The 17,734-nt window shown below is 41.9% G+C and overlaps 1 protein-coding gene across 1 annotated transcript in view; it reads left to right on the top strand.

Moving 5' to 3' along the window:
* The window catches only part of PRKN (parkin RBR E3 ubiquitin protein ligase), a 1,414,145-nt gene that overhangs the window by 758,559 nt on the left and 637,852 nt on the right, over positions 1–17,734 (top strand). Inside the window, exon 6 of the mRNA XM_090042590.1 lies at positions 15,816–15,931. Within this exon, the coding sequence (XP_089898716.1) occupies positions 15,816–15,931 (116 nt within the window). The remainder of the gene's footprint in view (positions 1–15,815; positions 15,932–17,734) is intronic.

The raw sequence follows: 17,734 nt of genomic DNA, 5'->3' as shown, positions 1-17,734 counted from the left end.
GCCACTGCTGCTGCTCTCTGGGGCAGGAGAGCAGCAGCCTGGTAGCGGCCAGGTTGGCAGGTTAACTCTTCCCTGCAAACAGTGCAGGCAGCCTCAAGTCAGTAATGCTCCGGGGGCAGGGGCAAGTGGGAGGCAGTGGGGAACCCTAGGGGAAGAAAAGGAGAACTGAGGGAGCCCTGGGGGCAGAGGAAGGCCTGGAATGGGGGGGTGGGGGATTATTACCTTTCAGCCCTTCAGGGCCCTGCTGACCTAAAGTGTGACTGGACCAAACTTGAGCAAGGGATAACACTAATGAACATTTGTATGGCTTAAAATGTAAGGTGTAACAAGGCCTTAAAACTGATCAACATTTGAGCAGTTCAAAGTGCAACCTGTAACAAGGCCCTGAGAGAGCAGTTTCTACCCTCTTAACATTAATCAACAATTTTAGCGATCTATCTGATGATAAAATTAGCTGGATTAAAGTGCAGTTTCTCAGACTAAATCATTATACCACAAATTATGTTTAGCAAATGGCAGTTTCAATGACAATTAGAACACAGAACTTATTTGGGTATTAAACTACCTATTAATAGTAATGCTATTGTCTACCAAAGCTTCCGAAAGATTCTGAGTGTTATATTACAGGATCCAAACAAATGGAGCAGTTTAGCAATGTCCTTGTTGGGATCTGTTAATATTTTTAAAATGAGTATCTTACCTTGCCTAATTTATCTATTGCATAACCTTCCAGCTGTAGTGTCCCAATCCTGTTTTGTTAAAATCAACCAAATGTTCAATAGGTTTCTGTGGGGAAAGGATAAAAGGTTCAACTATCATTAAGAAAGATGAAACTACCTATTGAAATAGATTCATAGACATTAGGAGGCTGGAAGGGACCTCAAGTGATCATTGGGTCCAGTCCCCACACCATAGGCAGGAAGTCAGCTGGGATCAAGTGACCCCAGCAAGAAATATATCCACCTGTTTTTTGAAGGAGTCCAGAGTAGGTGTTTGCACCACCTCTGGGGGGAGTTTGTCTCAGACCCTGGACTGTAAAGAACTTTTTTCTTATATCCACTCTAAATTGACCTTCCTGGAGTTTATGGCCATTAGACCTTGTTATGCCTTGAGGAGCTCTAGTGAACAGATGTTCTCCCAGGTCCTGATGTACCCTTCTTATGTAATTGTAGGCTGCCACCAAGTCCCCCCTGAGTCTTCTCTTCTCCAGACTGAAGAGTCCCAAGTTCCTCAGCCTCTCCTTGTACAGCCTTCCCTCCAGGCCTTGGCTCTCCTCTGGACTCTCTCAAGCTTCTCCACATCCATCCTGAAATGGAGGAGGGGGGGCAATACTGGACGCAGCACTCCAGCTGCAGTCTCACCAGGGTTGAGTAAAGAGGGAGGATGACTTCCCTGGTTTTGCTTGAGATTCATTGGTGGATGCACACCAGAGTTTAGTTAGTGTTGGCAGCCACAGCATCACATTGGTGGCTCATATTCATCTTGTGGTCAGTCAAGACCCCCAAATCCCTTTCAGTCATGGTGCTAGTGAGCGTAGCACTGCTGAGCCTGTAAGTGTGCTGGGGCTTCTTCCTACCAAGGTGCAGCACCTTACACTTCTCTGTCTTGAAGGCCATCAGGTTTTGGTCATCCCACCTGGAGATCATGTCCAAGTTGGCCTGTACCCCCAGCCTGTCCTGCAGCATGACCACTGTCCCCCATAATTTGGTATTGTCCATGAATTTGGCCAGTTCACATCTGACTCCCGAATCCAGATCATTGATGAAGTTGTTAAAGAGTACTGGACCAAGTACCAATCCCTGAGGGACTACACTGGTCACCCTGTGCCACGTTGATTTGCTTCCTTCAACTAGTACTCTTAGAATCTGACCCTGTAGCCAGTTGCCTACCCATCAGACTGTATGATGATCAAGGCCACAGTTCCCCAGCTTAACCATCATGGGGAACTAGGTCAAAGCCCTTCTTGAAGTCCAGGTATATGATATCCATGTCATCTCCCTTGTTCAGGGCACATGTTACTTGGTCATAGAAGGAGATGAGATTGGTCAGGCATGATCTGCCAGTCACTGAGTCATGTTGGCTGGCATTCAGAAGCTTGCCTTCCATCAGTTTGGTATTGATGGATCCCTTGACAATTTTCTCAAGGATTTTTCCAGGGACTGGATGTAAGACTGGTTGGTCTATAGTTTCCTGGGTTATCCCTCCTCCTTTTCATGTAGATAGGGACCATGTTGGCCCTTTTCCAGTAATCCAGGACCTCACCCAAGCACCACAATTTTTCAAATATCTCTGCCAAGGGGGATGCAGTGATGTCTGCCAGCTCCTTCAAGACTCTTGGATGCATTCTGTTTGGGCCTGTGGACTTGTGAATGTCCAGTTCCTCAAGGTGTTCCCTCATCTGATCCACATCAATTGGAGGCCCATTGCCTGCTCCTGGATTGGTTTGTGCCATTCCTGACAGTGTGATCCTCCTGGGAGGGTGAAAAACCGATGCAAAAAAGTAATTTAGGAGATTGGCCCTTTCTTGGGCATCAGAAGTCAGTTGGCCCATTGGAAGTCTCAGAGACCCAATAGTATGTTTGTTCTTTTTTCAATTTTGCACATATCTGAAGGACTTTTTGCTGTCCTTGATTCCCGTAGCTCGCCTGAGTTTAGTTTGTGCCTTGGCTTTTCTCGACTGCTCTCTACACGTGTGGGTGAGTGCAGAGTAATTCTCTTTGATAATGCTTCCCGTTTTCTAGCTGATATAGGCTACTCTTTTGAGCTTAATAAGGTCCAAGAGTTTCTTATTCAGCCATGGGGGCTTCCTTGCCCATTGACTGCATTTCTTGTGAGATGGTATGGCTTTCCCCTGTGCTTTAAGGATTATGTTTTTAAGAAATGACCATTTCTCATGCACTCCCTTTTCTGGGGGGATATGGTTTCTAATTACCTGAGTGACCAATTCTCTCAGTTTGCAGAATTCAGCCTTTCCAAAGTTAAGGACTTCTGCTTTACTGAGAGGCTTGCCTGCTGTTTAGTGGACTAAGAAGGTGACCAGTTCATGGTCGCTGTCACCAAACTTCCCCTTGATCCGCAGATCACTAGGTCCTCCCCATTGGCCAGGACCAGATCAAGTAATGCCTCTCCCCTAGTTGGCCCATAGACCTCCTGGGTTAGGTAGACGTTATCGATGCACATGAGGAAGTTATGTGACCTGTCAGATTTGGCCGTGCACTCGTCCCAAGAGATGTCAGGAAAGTTGAAGTCCCCCATGAGGATCATGGATCAGGAGCATGCAGCTTCAACCAGTTCCCTATTGAATTCCTAATCTAGGTCTTCCTCTTGGTGGGGAGGTCTTTAACAGACTGCTACGAGTATGTCACCCTCCCTATGTTCTCCTCATATCATGGACCCAGAGGGTCTCAAGACACCCTTCCTAGTTTGGAAGCTCAATCCGCAAGGAGGTGAGATGATCCATGATGTAGAGAGCTACACTGCCACCCCTTTTGCCGACACGGTCTGTCCCGTACAAGTTCTAGCTTTCTACTGCCATCGATCAATCATAGGTGGAGTCCCACCAGGTCTCTGTAATTCCTACCAGGTCATCATCATTTTCATATAGGAGAAGGGCCAGTTCCTCATGCTTACTTCCCAAGCTCCTGGCATTTGTGTACAGGCAGTTAAGTCTGCCATGAGAAACCCAGTGCTTCTCTGATCATTCCCCTCTATGGGTGGAAATTAAACAGGTATTTGTTTTCCATTCTATTATCAACCATCATAAACTCTACTTATCACCATCTTTTTCAGTATCTAATCTCTACAACTTTTGCAGCCTGACAAGCTTAGGCAATTTTGACAAATTTCCTGGAGTTTCATTATTAATTACATCATAATGTAAAGGACTCAACTTAGGAAATCTCTCTTTGAAATATGGGTCCCACAAACTGTTGTGGAGGAAGTGGATGGATAAAGGTATTGTGCATGTAGAACAGCTTCTAGTAGGAAATCATATTAAATCCTTTTCTGAGTTATGCAATGAATCTGAGCTTCCAAAAACAGCTGAATGGCAGTACAGGTAGTTGTGTCAAGTATTTAAGAAAATCAGTATGAACGCAAGGCTTTAAGAATAGCAAATACTCCAGATATGCTATTTTTGCCTTGAAATTTGCTTCTCTTCTCTATTTATGCCATATTCTATGGGCAGGTCTACATGTGCATTTACACTGGCTAAAAGTTACTGTGCAGTAAGTGGGAATAGGCTGGCATCTGCAAACGCAGGCATTAAAGTGCATTAACACTGTGTGTGGACTGATTTGGAACTAAAGTTAGTCCCAAGTCAGTCCACACACATAGTGTTATTGCACAGTAAGGTGTCTACAAATGCATTACTGTGCAGTAACTAATCAGACGTAAATTTGATCCCTGCATGAGGCAGGGATCAAATGTATGCTCAAGTCAGCATATGTTGCCATATATACTGCACAATATGAACATGCACATGTGACGTGCTCGTATTGCACAGTAATTTTGGTTATTGTACAGTAAATGCACACATGGAGATGTGCCCCATGAATATATAGTGTCACATAACACACCTGAATGAACCTATTTACACTTGAAGTACAATTAAGAACTAAATATCCATATGGCAGAATCCTAATGCAAATCAGCAACTCGCAATATTTGAACACCAACAATTGATCTTGGGCTTCATCCCATTCAACAAAAGATCATTTTTGGCTGCCCTAGGCTCAGTAAAAACCAATGGTCTCAACTGGGATGCTACAAGACCTTTTCAAGCGTGTTGCAAAGAAAGACAGGTGGAACTGTCTGTCATATCTTTGTTTCTAGGATGGATATACCATGAAGTCCAGGAGGCAGCTTCTGCAGGATCCCTTCTACTGCAGGCCTTCCTGTTCCACCCAGCACACCCATCTTCAAAACAGAGGCATGGGGGACAGTTCTGTTTGACCATAGCTGGGTGGCAGGAATACAAGCCCGGGGCACTGACCATAGAAAGGGCATTGAAATAGAGATGGGGAAGTGCCAGAATGACATCAGGCCATTAGCCACACGCTGTTAGGCTGCCCAGTCAGTCAGGATTCCCCTTGATTCCTTCACAGCCTGGCTTCCCTCTTCTTTCCTCCTCTTCCCAACCCTGCTATAGAGCACCAGTTACTCTCTTAAACCTTTCATAGCCACAGAAAATAAAGAATTTTACAGCCGTGCTCTAAATTTTAGAAAGTGTTGGAGATGTGATGCATTTCAGGCAACTCTTGGTCACATGGTTTGTTCATGCTCTATTATCAGGTCGTTTTGGAAAGAAATTAGGCCAAGAGTTAACATCATCATGAATAGAGCTCTGATAGCTTTGACAAATTTTTCTGTTCTTACGAAATACAAACTGAATCCTTACAGTGGGCCTTATAAATGACACACAATATTATATTACTGCATTGGAAAAGCAGACGACATTTCCAAAGGTCGAAATCTGGTACAATGAGATGGTGCAGCTGGCATCTATGGAGAAGGTCATTTTTAGGAGGCTTAACTGCTCTGAAAGACATGGAGCAATTTAGATGGAGTACATAGAATATTTTGGTAACTAAATTACTCTTTGCACGCTTCTCTCTCTTTCTTATCCCTCCTCCTTTTTTCTTCCCTTCTCCTTTTTTATTTTTGCTTATTGCTTTTCCCCTTTATTACTTGTTTTGGTGACAGACATGTTCATAGTTCAGGTTGACACATGTAGTTGATACATATGTATTTTTTATTTTTGTGTTGCATTTAAAATGATCAGTACAAATAATAAAAAAGAAAAAGAACCCCTGACTTCAGAATGAGTAAATTTATTTTAAAAAATTGAAGGCTTAGAAGTTCAATTTGTTTCCTCAGAACTCCATGAAGAAGATGCAGTATTTTTCCAAACCACAATTTAAGTGCATGTAGAGGTTAGTCAGCAGCATAAATCATTATTGTTTTTAGAAATAAAAGTTAATTAAAAGCTTGGTTTATACATGTATACATAATTTACTGATTATACAGAAAATTGAATGCTGAAAATATCATCTTGTAAATGCACTCTGTGTAAGTACTTATAAGCAGTAGTTTACATGCACAGTAATTAGGTGATATTGATTTTTTTTGCAGAGCATGGCATTGTTTGCTAGGCTTTTGCATTTTTTTTAATGAAAAACACACAAAACTTAACAAAACACACACTGTATAAAGTCAACTAATTTGCATGAATTCACCACAGCTTCTAGCAGATGGCATTGTACAATGAAGTTTGAAGTTTCCACTTATAGAAGGGAGAGTTACAAGGACACAATACATGAGGGAGATCTTGAAGAGTGACACTACCTTGAAAGATAGATATATTTTCCAATGCCTGTCTGCTCTTATGCACTTTCAGGCTCTGGCTTCCCATGACTGCACCCCACTGGGTTGATTTACTTATTTCAGTTCCTTGACTCTGTCTAAAAGACAGATAAGAACACTTATCTTCTGTATACTCAACAGTTTAGGGTATTTCTCATTTCTGAGGAAGTACAAACTCTCTTCTGCCTGTGTTCTACGCTAAAAGGCAAGTTGCTTTTTATACAAAATGTCTAAGGACAAATCTTTTTCTGGTAAATTTTGGCAACTTGTGCATTAGGTAAATGTTTCATGGACAGTGGGCATGTTTACATGAGATGCTTACTGCGTAGTAGCTCATTATTACTGTGCACTAGTTCATTATTACTGTGTGGTAGTGTCGCTGGGTATGAACTGTCATGTGATGCTACTGTGCAGTAAGAGTCACTGGGCAACTGTGCCAGAATGCTACTGCAGTAATCCTAGTTACTGCACAAACATTTAGTACTTGGTTATGCGAGTACTAAATGACAGTTCAGTAACAACTGCATAGTGGGCGGCTTGTGTAGACTTGCCCTGTAGGTATTAGTGACTAGGAGCTTTTAAATCTTTCTGTACTTCTTAAGAGATGTTCCTGTGTGGTACTTAAGTGATAACAGGAATATGAAGAAATATGTAAGAACAGTGCCATTCCTTTCTATGTTGTGTAGTATAGTGTTCATAATTTCCTGGTATGTAGATGCTAAAGGCAAGTATCTAATTTAACAAATTCACTCCAATAGAAGAGAAGAATGACCACAAAAAAACTTACCCCCTTTCAGAATTAAGTGAAGGGCTACATTTCTTACCATTTTCTCAGCAGTTTCTGTATATACGTAAACTTAAACACACCACCAAAAATAAAACAAAAAAGTATAAATGAATCAGTCCATTGTTACTATGGACTGGGAGTGCCAGTAAAGAGATAATGATTGTTGCCATTTTAAAATACCTGGGACATAATCAAAAAGCAGTTGGAGTCTGATGCCAGAACCCTGATCTAGAGGGTCAGGGACTGAGCACCAAATCAGCTCCTCACTAGACTACATCTCATGGATAAAGGTGGAGTGGTAGGGAAAGGAGCCCCAACTGGGAACAGGCCTTCTACTTCTAGGCTCTTGATTGGCTCAGGGCTCCCATCTGCTGATTGGATCATTTTGCTCGTATAATGTTTCCTGTTTCTTGTGGAAGCTGTCTGAACAACAAGTCTCTTGTTGCCCTTGGACTGGCTTATTGTCGTCTTGCTACTGTATTGTGATTCCAGATCTGACCACCTGTTGTGACCTGCCTGGACTTTGACCTCATGACTTGTACTGTTTGGAACATGGCTGTCCCAGGTACCTGACCCAGCTTGTTCTCTGACATTGTCTTGCCTGTTGTTTTGGCTTTGATTCAGACTCTGACTTTGACCCAACTATCCCTTGGATTTCTGGCTTTTGGCTCACGTTAATCAACAGGCAGACTGCCCATGCCTCAGTACCTGACAATACCACAGTGTTGGGCAACACTGTAAATACCTTGCTACATAGACCAAGAGTGAAGACTATGTAAAAATCTATATAAGAACATTGTCTATGCTTTTCTGTATTGCTATATTCTGTCTAAGGTTAAGGTTCTCCGAATGGCATCTCTCATGGCATAATACAAATTGCTTATAGAAGAATAAATATATGCATAGGTCCACAACTAAGTATATAAATAGATGTAGCTAAATAAAGCAGATGAGTTGTGTCAGAATGTGTCCTGGTACAGCTGATTTGTTTCATAGGGTGAAAGGTGTTACCTGTTGTCCCAACTGTTTATCATGTAGGACAATGGGTGATGCATTCCCAACTTAAAGATGCACCCCTGGAAATCTCTAGGGCATGCCTCTGAAAGTAGGGAATGCTGGCATTCTCCTCTTGTAGAGGTATTCCCCAAAGATTCCTAGGGACATTTCCCTATAAGTGAGGAATTTGAGGCAGGTGCTCCCAGAGCTTAAGTGGCCTGATCCTGCACAGGAATACCTGGGGCATGCAAGACCAGCCCCTCAAGCCCTGACAGTGCCTGGCTATGGCAGCTGGAGAGTGCAGGCAACTGTGGACTGCCCATTCTCTCCTGCTGTAAAGGAAATAGAGGTCTATCATGAAAAAAGTGCCACAAGTTATTAATACCTTTCATTACTAGCACAAACAAAGGCATTTGTGGCTTGACAGACACATGGGTGTCTGTTTTCTTTTGCATTGTGCCACCATAAAAATTATGGCAGCACAGAAGTAATGCTTTAGTGCCAGTGTGAAGATGTCCATCTCCTGAACACTTATACCACCCTATCCCTCTTTATCTAAAAAAAAGCATTTGGGGTCCAGCACAGCAAAAAGGATTTTAATATGGCCACTGAAAATAATGACTTCTTGTCTGAGAGAGGTGCAGCAAATCTATGGCAAAGTTTGCAGATCAAGTCTAAGGGAACTGACTTCTAGAACCATTCATTAATTGTTAGGCCAGTCCTTGGAGGGAACATTTACCTTTGCACAAATGATGAGCTTAAATTAAACATGTAGGAAGAGATTCTTGCCCACTGAGCCTTGTATAATGGGCAAAGGGTTCTAGAAGTCCAAGATCTAGCCAGGGAGGAGTTCCTTCTTTTAGAGAACCGAGAAGAGAGTTGTGAGCTGTCTTTCTGAAGGGTTCCTTACAAGTTCTGGCCTGAAAAGGTTGTGCTGGCATTGAGTCATTTCAGGCGCAGCAAAACTTTTATACAAAACTTTTTGTCTTCCATATCCACTGAGCGCATCTACACATGCACATTTACTGTGCAGTAGCATAAATTACTGTACAGTGCTGGTTCACATCTACACAGACACATCTGTACTGCACAGTAACTATGGTGACTTATGCTGACTTGAGCATAAATTTGATACCTGCTTGATGCAGTTATCAAATTTATGACTGACTAGTTATGCACAGTAACACACATGTAGAACCTCCCAGCTGGATGTGCCCAGCCACTAGGGGACCAGCCGGAGCCCAGCCCCAGGTCTCCTGCCTAACCCCCTTTCCTGCTGCTGGTCTGGGCTGCTCTCTGGTAGCCTCTGCCTGCAGGGCAGAAAAGCATGCAGCCATTTTATTTTGTGGGGCACACACTCTGGGAGCCTGTGCTTACTGCTGGAGCCCAGCAGGTCCCATGTTTCCCTCTGGACAGCCCTCAGTTGGTGTTTGCCAGGTCTGTCCCACTCTAGAGCTGCTGTCTGGCCACAAGTGAGTGCTTCAAAGGGCTGCAGTTTGCTGAACCCCTTGCCCAGCCCTGTGATCCCACCAGGGCTACTGGCCCTGCCGGCTGTGCCACCAGGCCAGCACCTGCTGCTTCCTGCTTCTCACTCCCCACCTCTGTCTCTTTGAAGGACATTGGTGAAGCACCTCAACGACATGGCTATGACTCCCTGCCCATGCCTCTGTTAGGGGAGCTTCTACCAGTCCTCCAGGGCCAGCTACATAGGGCCAGCTTTGTGGGGGCCCAGTCAGACAGCATGGAGACAGTGTGCACCACCTTCTGTGTGTCCAACCTTGGCTCCCCCCACATAAACCCACCTTTCCGCAGCCCCAGGGGTGCCAACTGAACCTGGGAGGAGGTCCATGCTCTTGTGGTACTGTGGACAGGGAGGATATCCTGAGGCAGTTTGTCAAGGGAGGGTGCTCGAACACCCACATTTATGAGGTCCTAGCAGCTGGAATATGGGTGTGGGGTCACCCTCAGTCAGAGTGGTAGTGCTGCATGAAGGCCAAGCCCTGTGGGCCCAGTGGGTGGACATGACCAGCTACAATCACAAGTCCGGTGGGGCCCTCAGGACCATGCCCTTTATGCAGAAGCTGACCCACATTTTGGCACCCCAGGAGGCCACCCCTGCACCTCACCCTGATACCTCCAGTGACTCGTCACCAGGAGAGAGGACCTTGGGCCTCCAGCACCCCACCCTGTACTCCTCCCCAGCTGCTGCACCCACTGGCAGTGTGGGGAGGCCTGGCCAGCAGCTGCCTCAGCCTCGGCCCCACTCCATAGCTGCCCAGAAGGAGTGGGTGGCCACACGACCAGCAGCACCAGCTCCTCCCTAGGGGAAGAAACCTGCTGGGGTGCCAGCTCCAAGCCCACTGCAGGCTGCAGACACCAGACGGAGCTGGATACCACCTAGCATAGTGAGTCCCACGCAGAACTCCCAGCCTTGCCAGGCCCAGACCAATGGTAAGTCCCACACTGGCCCGCCCCACCTTTGCCTCTCCCTCTGGCCCCTGCCCCCCTACTTGCCCCACCCAGCCCCACTTCCATGCCCCTGGGTTTCCACGCCACAGCACACAGGGAGGTGGGACACACGTCAGAACTTTGAGTCCGCCATGTCCCCACAGCTGGGTGGCCACTGGCCTTTCGCACACTAAGGAACACATTGATCAAGGGGTCGGACTAGATGATCTGTCTAGGTCCCTTCCGACTCATTGATTCTATGATTCATTGATTCTATGATTCCAGCAGAGATCTCCTCCTTGGCAGCTGGGGGCAGGAACATGTAGCACTGTGACAGGTGTCAGTGAACATTATGGGGCAGGCCAGGCAAGCCGGGCTTGCCCCCCATGCCATCATGGATTAGGGTCCCAATACAGGAGCTCAGGTGTGCCCAGAGCAGCAGCAGGGTGTAACAGCAGGGTGTGCTGGCAGCCATGTGGCCAGAAGCTGGAGCTCCCCCGAGTGTCCACACAGGCACATGGCAGGCAGCTCTGGTTTGGGACTAAATCTAGTCCCAGATCACCTGCATCTGTAGACTCTGGTCTATTCCCACTCACTGCACAGTAATTTACTGCTCAGTAAATTTAATACAACAGAAATGCACGCGTAGAAATGCTCACTGGGTCTTAATTTTGATAGGGATTGCTCTAACGCCTAGAAGCAAAGTTAGGAAGGCACAAAAGTTGTTTCAATAAGAATATATTCTCAGTTCCATATATACAGTTGCAGATTGATATAGTAAACTGGATGCTAAAAATATTATGTTGTAAATGTATCATATGTAGGATGTACATTTTTGTAAATCACTAATTTAAACCCAATTTAGAAGTAGGTTATACTCTTTTTTTTTTTTTTTGGTTGTAACTGAGAACATCATGGAGACCATTACTTTTATAATCCTGAAAATATAATAGAATACTTTTTATTAAAATGTGTGTGTATGTATGTATGTACATCAGTCTAGTAATGCAACAGTTATCTAGTATTCTCGTCAGAATAAGGATTCCAGTTGCCACTGCAAGTACATATAGACTGCATTCAGAGGACATGATTTCTTATAGCTGTCCATGTAAACTATGCTGTTAAGTATACGGTACTGCATATTTTTGTACCTTCCATTTTGTACCTTTTCTTTCTGTGAGGAGGCTCCCAAGAGGTGCACTCTGTAAGTGGGTTACCTTTCTAATGGTGCTGGTCTACTTTCAACATGTTCATTTTAAACAGCGTTTTTCTATATCTCTTATAACCCAGCCCTAAAAGTTTTCTGCAGATTGACATATGACCAATAAGTTTTAAACTTAAGAGTGAACCTTTTGTATTTTAAATTAGTTCCATAAAATTTGATAAAATTGTAAAGTTTTTTTTTAAAGATAATAGTTAATATGAGTGGTCTTTGCTTATAGTCTTATTTTGCTTCTGAGACTAGTGGTATTTCCTTTTATTATGTAAAATAGTGTCTTCTCTTCCTAAATGAATTTGTTTTAATATCAAAGTACTTTGCATATATTATCATGAGTGACAACACCACACTAACGAAGTATTTTAAAGAAATTTTCAATTGATAAACTTAAGCATAGACAGGTCAGTCATTTTTTTCCCCATAAGTTCTGCAGAAGGTCAGTTACAGAGCTGGAATATAACTTGAAATTCTTTACTTCCTGTCGTGTGCTCTAAACTCTAGACAAGATTCCTTACACCCAGGAGGCAGCAATATGAAATACATAACTTACACTCGCATAAGTTCATGAGAAGATCTGGAAATGTGACTACAACAGCATGATGAAAGAAAATAGCATACATTTTTCTTGGTGGCTGCTATTCCTTTACTGTTTTCTTGATCTTAACAGTTGTATTTTGGCAGTGCCTTGGTGGTACAGTAATGCTTCCCAACCTGTAAGCACCATTCTCAGTTTTCATCTTTCTGTGATTTTGTTTCTCAGTAGTTTTGATGGTTCTCTCTGATTGCGGACATGTCTGGGAATATTAATTCTCCAATGTTTTCCGTTTGGTTTTGTTTGCAGACAGGTCAATCTACAAGTGCCAACTTCTTGACTATGTTGGATACTGTGCATTAGATTTTACTCATATTCTTATTGTGTATTTCTTCATCAGAGGAATGTTCTTTTTTTTCTCTCTCTCTTTCTACAGAAAGAAGAGGGAATACTGAAAACACGTAAAGCCATTAAAGTATACTAGGCTTTGCACAGTTTTGTCGGTGGGGGTATAGTTTATGATTGTTTGCTGTACTTGCAATAAAGCAACCAAAAATAAAAATGGTAGTACATTCTGCATACCAAAGACACAAGGACATTCTTTTTCTATATAATGTAAAGCTGTAGGTGTAAAACCATTGCAAGTATTTTAGAGCATACTCCCGTTATTGCTCAATGCTTCTTTTTGCTTGTAGACCAACACAAGTTATTATTGTTAGATGAATCATTTTTACCCAAAGATTTTTTTTTTATTCTGTGTTTCCATGCTGTAGATGCCTGGCTTTAGGATCTTTGGTCAGTATTTTTTTACTTAACTGATCATAGTACTACATGGTATCAGATAAATGTACTGAAGCAAGCAGAAACTCGTAGAACCTACGATTTGCAATAAATATTTATTACTGTTTTCCTGAAACAAAAAATCAAAATAAATGAAAAACTGTATCCAAAAATAATTCTAAGAGTAAAAGAACAACATTAAAAAATTAATAGGAAATAAGACTCAGAAGAGATTTGATACTGTAGTTCAGTCAAGTACTTAAGCACAAGATAATTCTAAGCATATGAGCAGTTCAGTTCATTTCACTGGGGTTTTTCTCAAAACCCTCGCTTCTAGAGACAAGGATTAAATTAAATTTTAAGTTGAAAAAAATTAGCTACCATGTTTATGGATAAAGGTAGAAAATATATTCCCAAGGTATTTTACAGGCTTAAAAATCAAAAGGCAAATAAAACATCTCACATGTATTGCTTTCTAAAAAAGCTCATTATCTGTGAATGTTTAGGATTGGCAATCAAAAGAAAGTGTTTAAAGTAACAGCAGTCCAGATGCATCTTGCGTGTCTTCTGTAGTACCAACAGTAATAAAACTGTAAATTCAAGGTTTTTATTTTCATTTTCAATACATGCAGTAACTTGGTCCCCGCCTATCTATAAGGTCAGCTAAAGCTATGCAATGAAGACAATGCTTGCCAACCAATGGAAGCATATTTGTACGAGAGATTTAACTTTCTCTGTGTCTTGTTCAAGCAAAAGCTAACAAACATCACAACTTACTCACTCCAAGTTTGTAGTCAAGGCACATTCCTCCAACATGCCTTCTCTGACATACAGAGAGAGCACTATTAACATTTAAATCCCCAAAACCAATTCCTATATACTGAATTTTCCCTAAAAAGTGATAAAAGACCAAAAAGAAAAAAAATCACAGGTAACAGCTATTGGTCATCTTGCTTAATATGCAAGAGAAAACCCTAGCAACATTATCCTGATTGAAATCGGTCTACAAGCTATATAAACTGGAATAATTTAAGTTAAATGTAATTGTTGATGAGCCACACTGCTAAGGCTATTCTGTAGACTTGTCCAGGAGCATTAATGCTTAGTTACAGTGCTTAGTGCCCTGCATCTTATGGGTGACCCTGCTTCCTCATTTTGATCATACCTCTGCAGTTTCAGGGGATATTCAGTCCCTGGAAAATGTTACACTGAAGACATGATTAACCAGTTACTACTTAAGATGTGATTAAGCTGGCCACACATTCATTCAGTTAATGGTGTAATAAAACAAGGAATGAACCGCAAAGTTAGCACACAAAAAATGTGTAATAACTTTGTGGCTGGTTCCCAACACACAATAGATTGAATGTGTGGCCAGCCTCAAGTGCTCCATGCACTCTGATGGCAGACTGGGTCTCCCAGCCATAGGGGCGCTAGGCACCCAGCTTGCCAATGCAGGGGAAACCCAAGATCATGATCCTGGGCTCCCCCTGCATGGTCAATATGGCATTTTTGGGATCTGATCCCACAACTGTACCCCCTGCCATGCACGTATAGCATGGCAGGAGGTGCAATTGTTGAGATTGCAATTCACCCCCCTGGTTTGAGAAGGAGGTTGGACTACATGACCTCCTGAGGTCCCTTCAAACCCTAACTTTATATGATTCTATACGCCATTGCACCTTTAACTGAATATCTGCCAGAGGCCTTATTCATGGGTGGATCTAGGATTTGAAAAGGATGCAGAGGTGTGGTACATCACCCCAACACATATATTTTTATCAAATTAAAAAGAAACTAGAAGCTTTACTATTAAGCTAGTGTCCTAAGGCTGAATTATTCAGTTTAAGATCAGAGCAAAAACAAACATAAATTCAGTATATGTGCATTAATTTGTTACATCATATATTATGCATAAGCCATAACAAATGAGGCAAAAACAATCAAAATGCATTGTTTAATTAGTCCTGCAGTCATTAAAATTAAATGGACATCTTTAGCATTCTTAGATATCTTGACAGTACATACAGTGCTTCACTGAAATGTATTTCTACCCCTGAGTTCATGTTTTTAGCTAGAGCCAACATAAGTTTTCAGGGCTGTGAAACAGGAACCACATTACTAGGAAAAGCTAACAGACAACAGAATTGCAGATGAAAGGATAACTTGATTAGCTGAACATCAAAACCATTAAAAAGTAGCGAGGGTCATAACATGTGTGGAATGAAGAGTTTAGAAAGCATCAAGTAGTAGATAGTTAGCCATAAAGTCAGCTGACTCTGTCATTGATGCCTGAATAGAAATGCTTCTGCCACTTTAAACTTTGGGTGGACTAGGAATCAAAGTGGAGTGCAACTACACCACTGAATCCCCACTACCCCCTTCTAGATCTAATTTGGCCTTATTTTTCTCTGTGGATCCAGAAAAATAAATACAGTTAACATCTAGGTACTAAACATATGCAACATGAGAAGTTTTGTTCATTAGGGTATTTTGCAAGTATAAAATGTATGCCTAGCAGAGAGAGAGTCTGCAAGGAATTCATTCTAAATCATTCCTAATGAATGCCCTCCTTTACTGCTGGCAGCGGTGATTTGTCTGCTGTCTGAAATGTCAGTTAGACCAAGATAAAGAGAGGACATGAGCTGCAGGTATGTAATCTTCCCTTTATCTCTCCTTCAATATTTCAGGAGTTTTACTTTAAATGTGGAGCACACCCAACTTCTGACAGTGAAACATCTGTGGCTTTGAACCTCATTACAACAAACAGCCGTCGTATCACATGTATAACATGCACAGATATTAGGTAAGTACACTGTAGAGTGTCACAAATTTACTATCTCAGTGCTTCAGAGTACTTATCATTTCTACATTTCCCTCCTTGGTTTTCTTTCCTGCATCCTTCCTGCCTAAGTATTTTGATACAATATTGGTCACATTTTTAAAGTGCATTCTGCTGTTTTGTCAGCATAATTGGGATGCACATTTTGTATCCACGGGTGAGTTTCAGGTGCAAATCTAACTGTTTATACATCTAAATAAGTATGTGAAGTGTTGAAAGTGTTGTTTTTCAGTGGCACAAGTGATCAGATTGGTAGCTCTAATCTACATTCAGAATCCAATAATTTGGATAAAATTTGCAAAAGTAGAAAATGTTCCTGCAAAAAAGGAAACTAAGCCTTATAATGTGTATCTTGTATATCAGGGCAGCAATCCTTTTGATGCAAATGCTGCCAGGATTCTTTGCGTTTGGCAAATGGGCTCATACAATACAAGAAGCACAGCACTATGCCATATTTAGCCCCATAAGTTAGAAAAACACTTAATTGTAAGCATGTTATCTTGCATGAGGTATACAGGTCCATATGTGTGATTTTCATGTAAGTGAGCCATTTTTTTTATTCAGGGTTTTAACCTGTTTTTTTGTTAGTAATTGATTTTATCCATCTGCTGCATCTAATTGAAAAGGTATCTTCTCTTTCTAATCTTTTATATATTTATTTTTCACTGACCTTCTGATCTTAAAAAAAATGTAATGCAATATGTAATGTGATACTGGAGCCAGAATGGTGCTGCATTAAATAAAAGTAATTTCCAAGAAGAGGCCTTCTGAAAACTTTCCCAAAGCACCCATATCTTCTGGTTATGAGAGAGACATTGGGGTGGTATCTCATTACTGTTCACATTATGTTAGTTTTTATATATATTTATAATAACTCAGTATTGACCAGTCTCTATTTTATAAGAAGAGAACGGGTTTTGGGGGGAAAAGGGTACATTCTGACTACTTATAATTGGTGGAAAAGGGTAGGTTAAACAAACCATTTGAAGATCACTTTTCCAAGGAAAAACCTGGTTTTCTATAAATAAATTTCTAATAGAGGATTATAGGATGTTATTCTTATCTCATCCCAGACACAGCACACTATACTATATTAAGCTGTTTTTCAGTGTTTGCATGCTGCTCTACTGGCAGCATCTGACTGCTGACGGTAGTTGACTGAAAAAAATGAGTCTTACTGATAAGTTAAGAGATAAATGTACAATGAAAAATGATAGTACCATGTTCACCACTTCATATATACCTGGGTTTTGTAAAATTGTTGTCTGTTTCTTTTAAAATCTATCTTGCGGGTACTTTTAATTGAATCACTTTAACAGCTTGTCCCAATGGTTTACAAAGCAGCAGCATTTGGCGCTCCTAATTTAAGATTGTGACTCGGTTTCTCTTATGATGCTAACTTCCTCCAACCCCCATGACCCCTTATTAAAACTGCAAAGGTATGAGAGGTGGTTAGCCATGTCTGCACACAAGCAGAAGGTAGGGCAGAGTGACACCTTAGAGACTAATTGCTTCAGAGAGGCATAAGCAATGACCTACTTTGTCAGATGCTGTGAAAGGACTGGCAGAAAAAGACTGCTTCATTCAGTATGAAAGCTGAAATGATTTTCCTACATTCATATCATTCGTAGTTTGCCAACACATAACAATTACAACATAACAACTACTGCTCTTCTGAAAACACTCCAAATATGTGCATGTCCATACCCTTCAGGCTTGCATTAGGTTCAGAAGTTTCCAGGAGTCATGATGGTGTGCCATAGAGAA

The sequence above is a fragment of the Crocodylus siamensis genome, chromosome 1 (genome assembly GCF_052110815.1).
Source record: "Crocodylus siamensis isolate JL-2025a chromosome 1, ASM5211081v1, whole genome shotgun sequence".
Classification (NCBI taxonomy): domain Eukaryota; kingdom Metazoa; phylum Chordata; order Crocodylia; family Crocodylidae; genus Crocodylus; species Crocodylus siamensis.
Note: the sequence above shows the minus strand (reverse complement) of the source record. Positions and strands in the feature narration are given on the sequence as shown.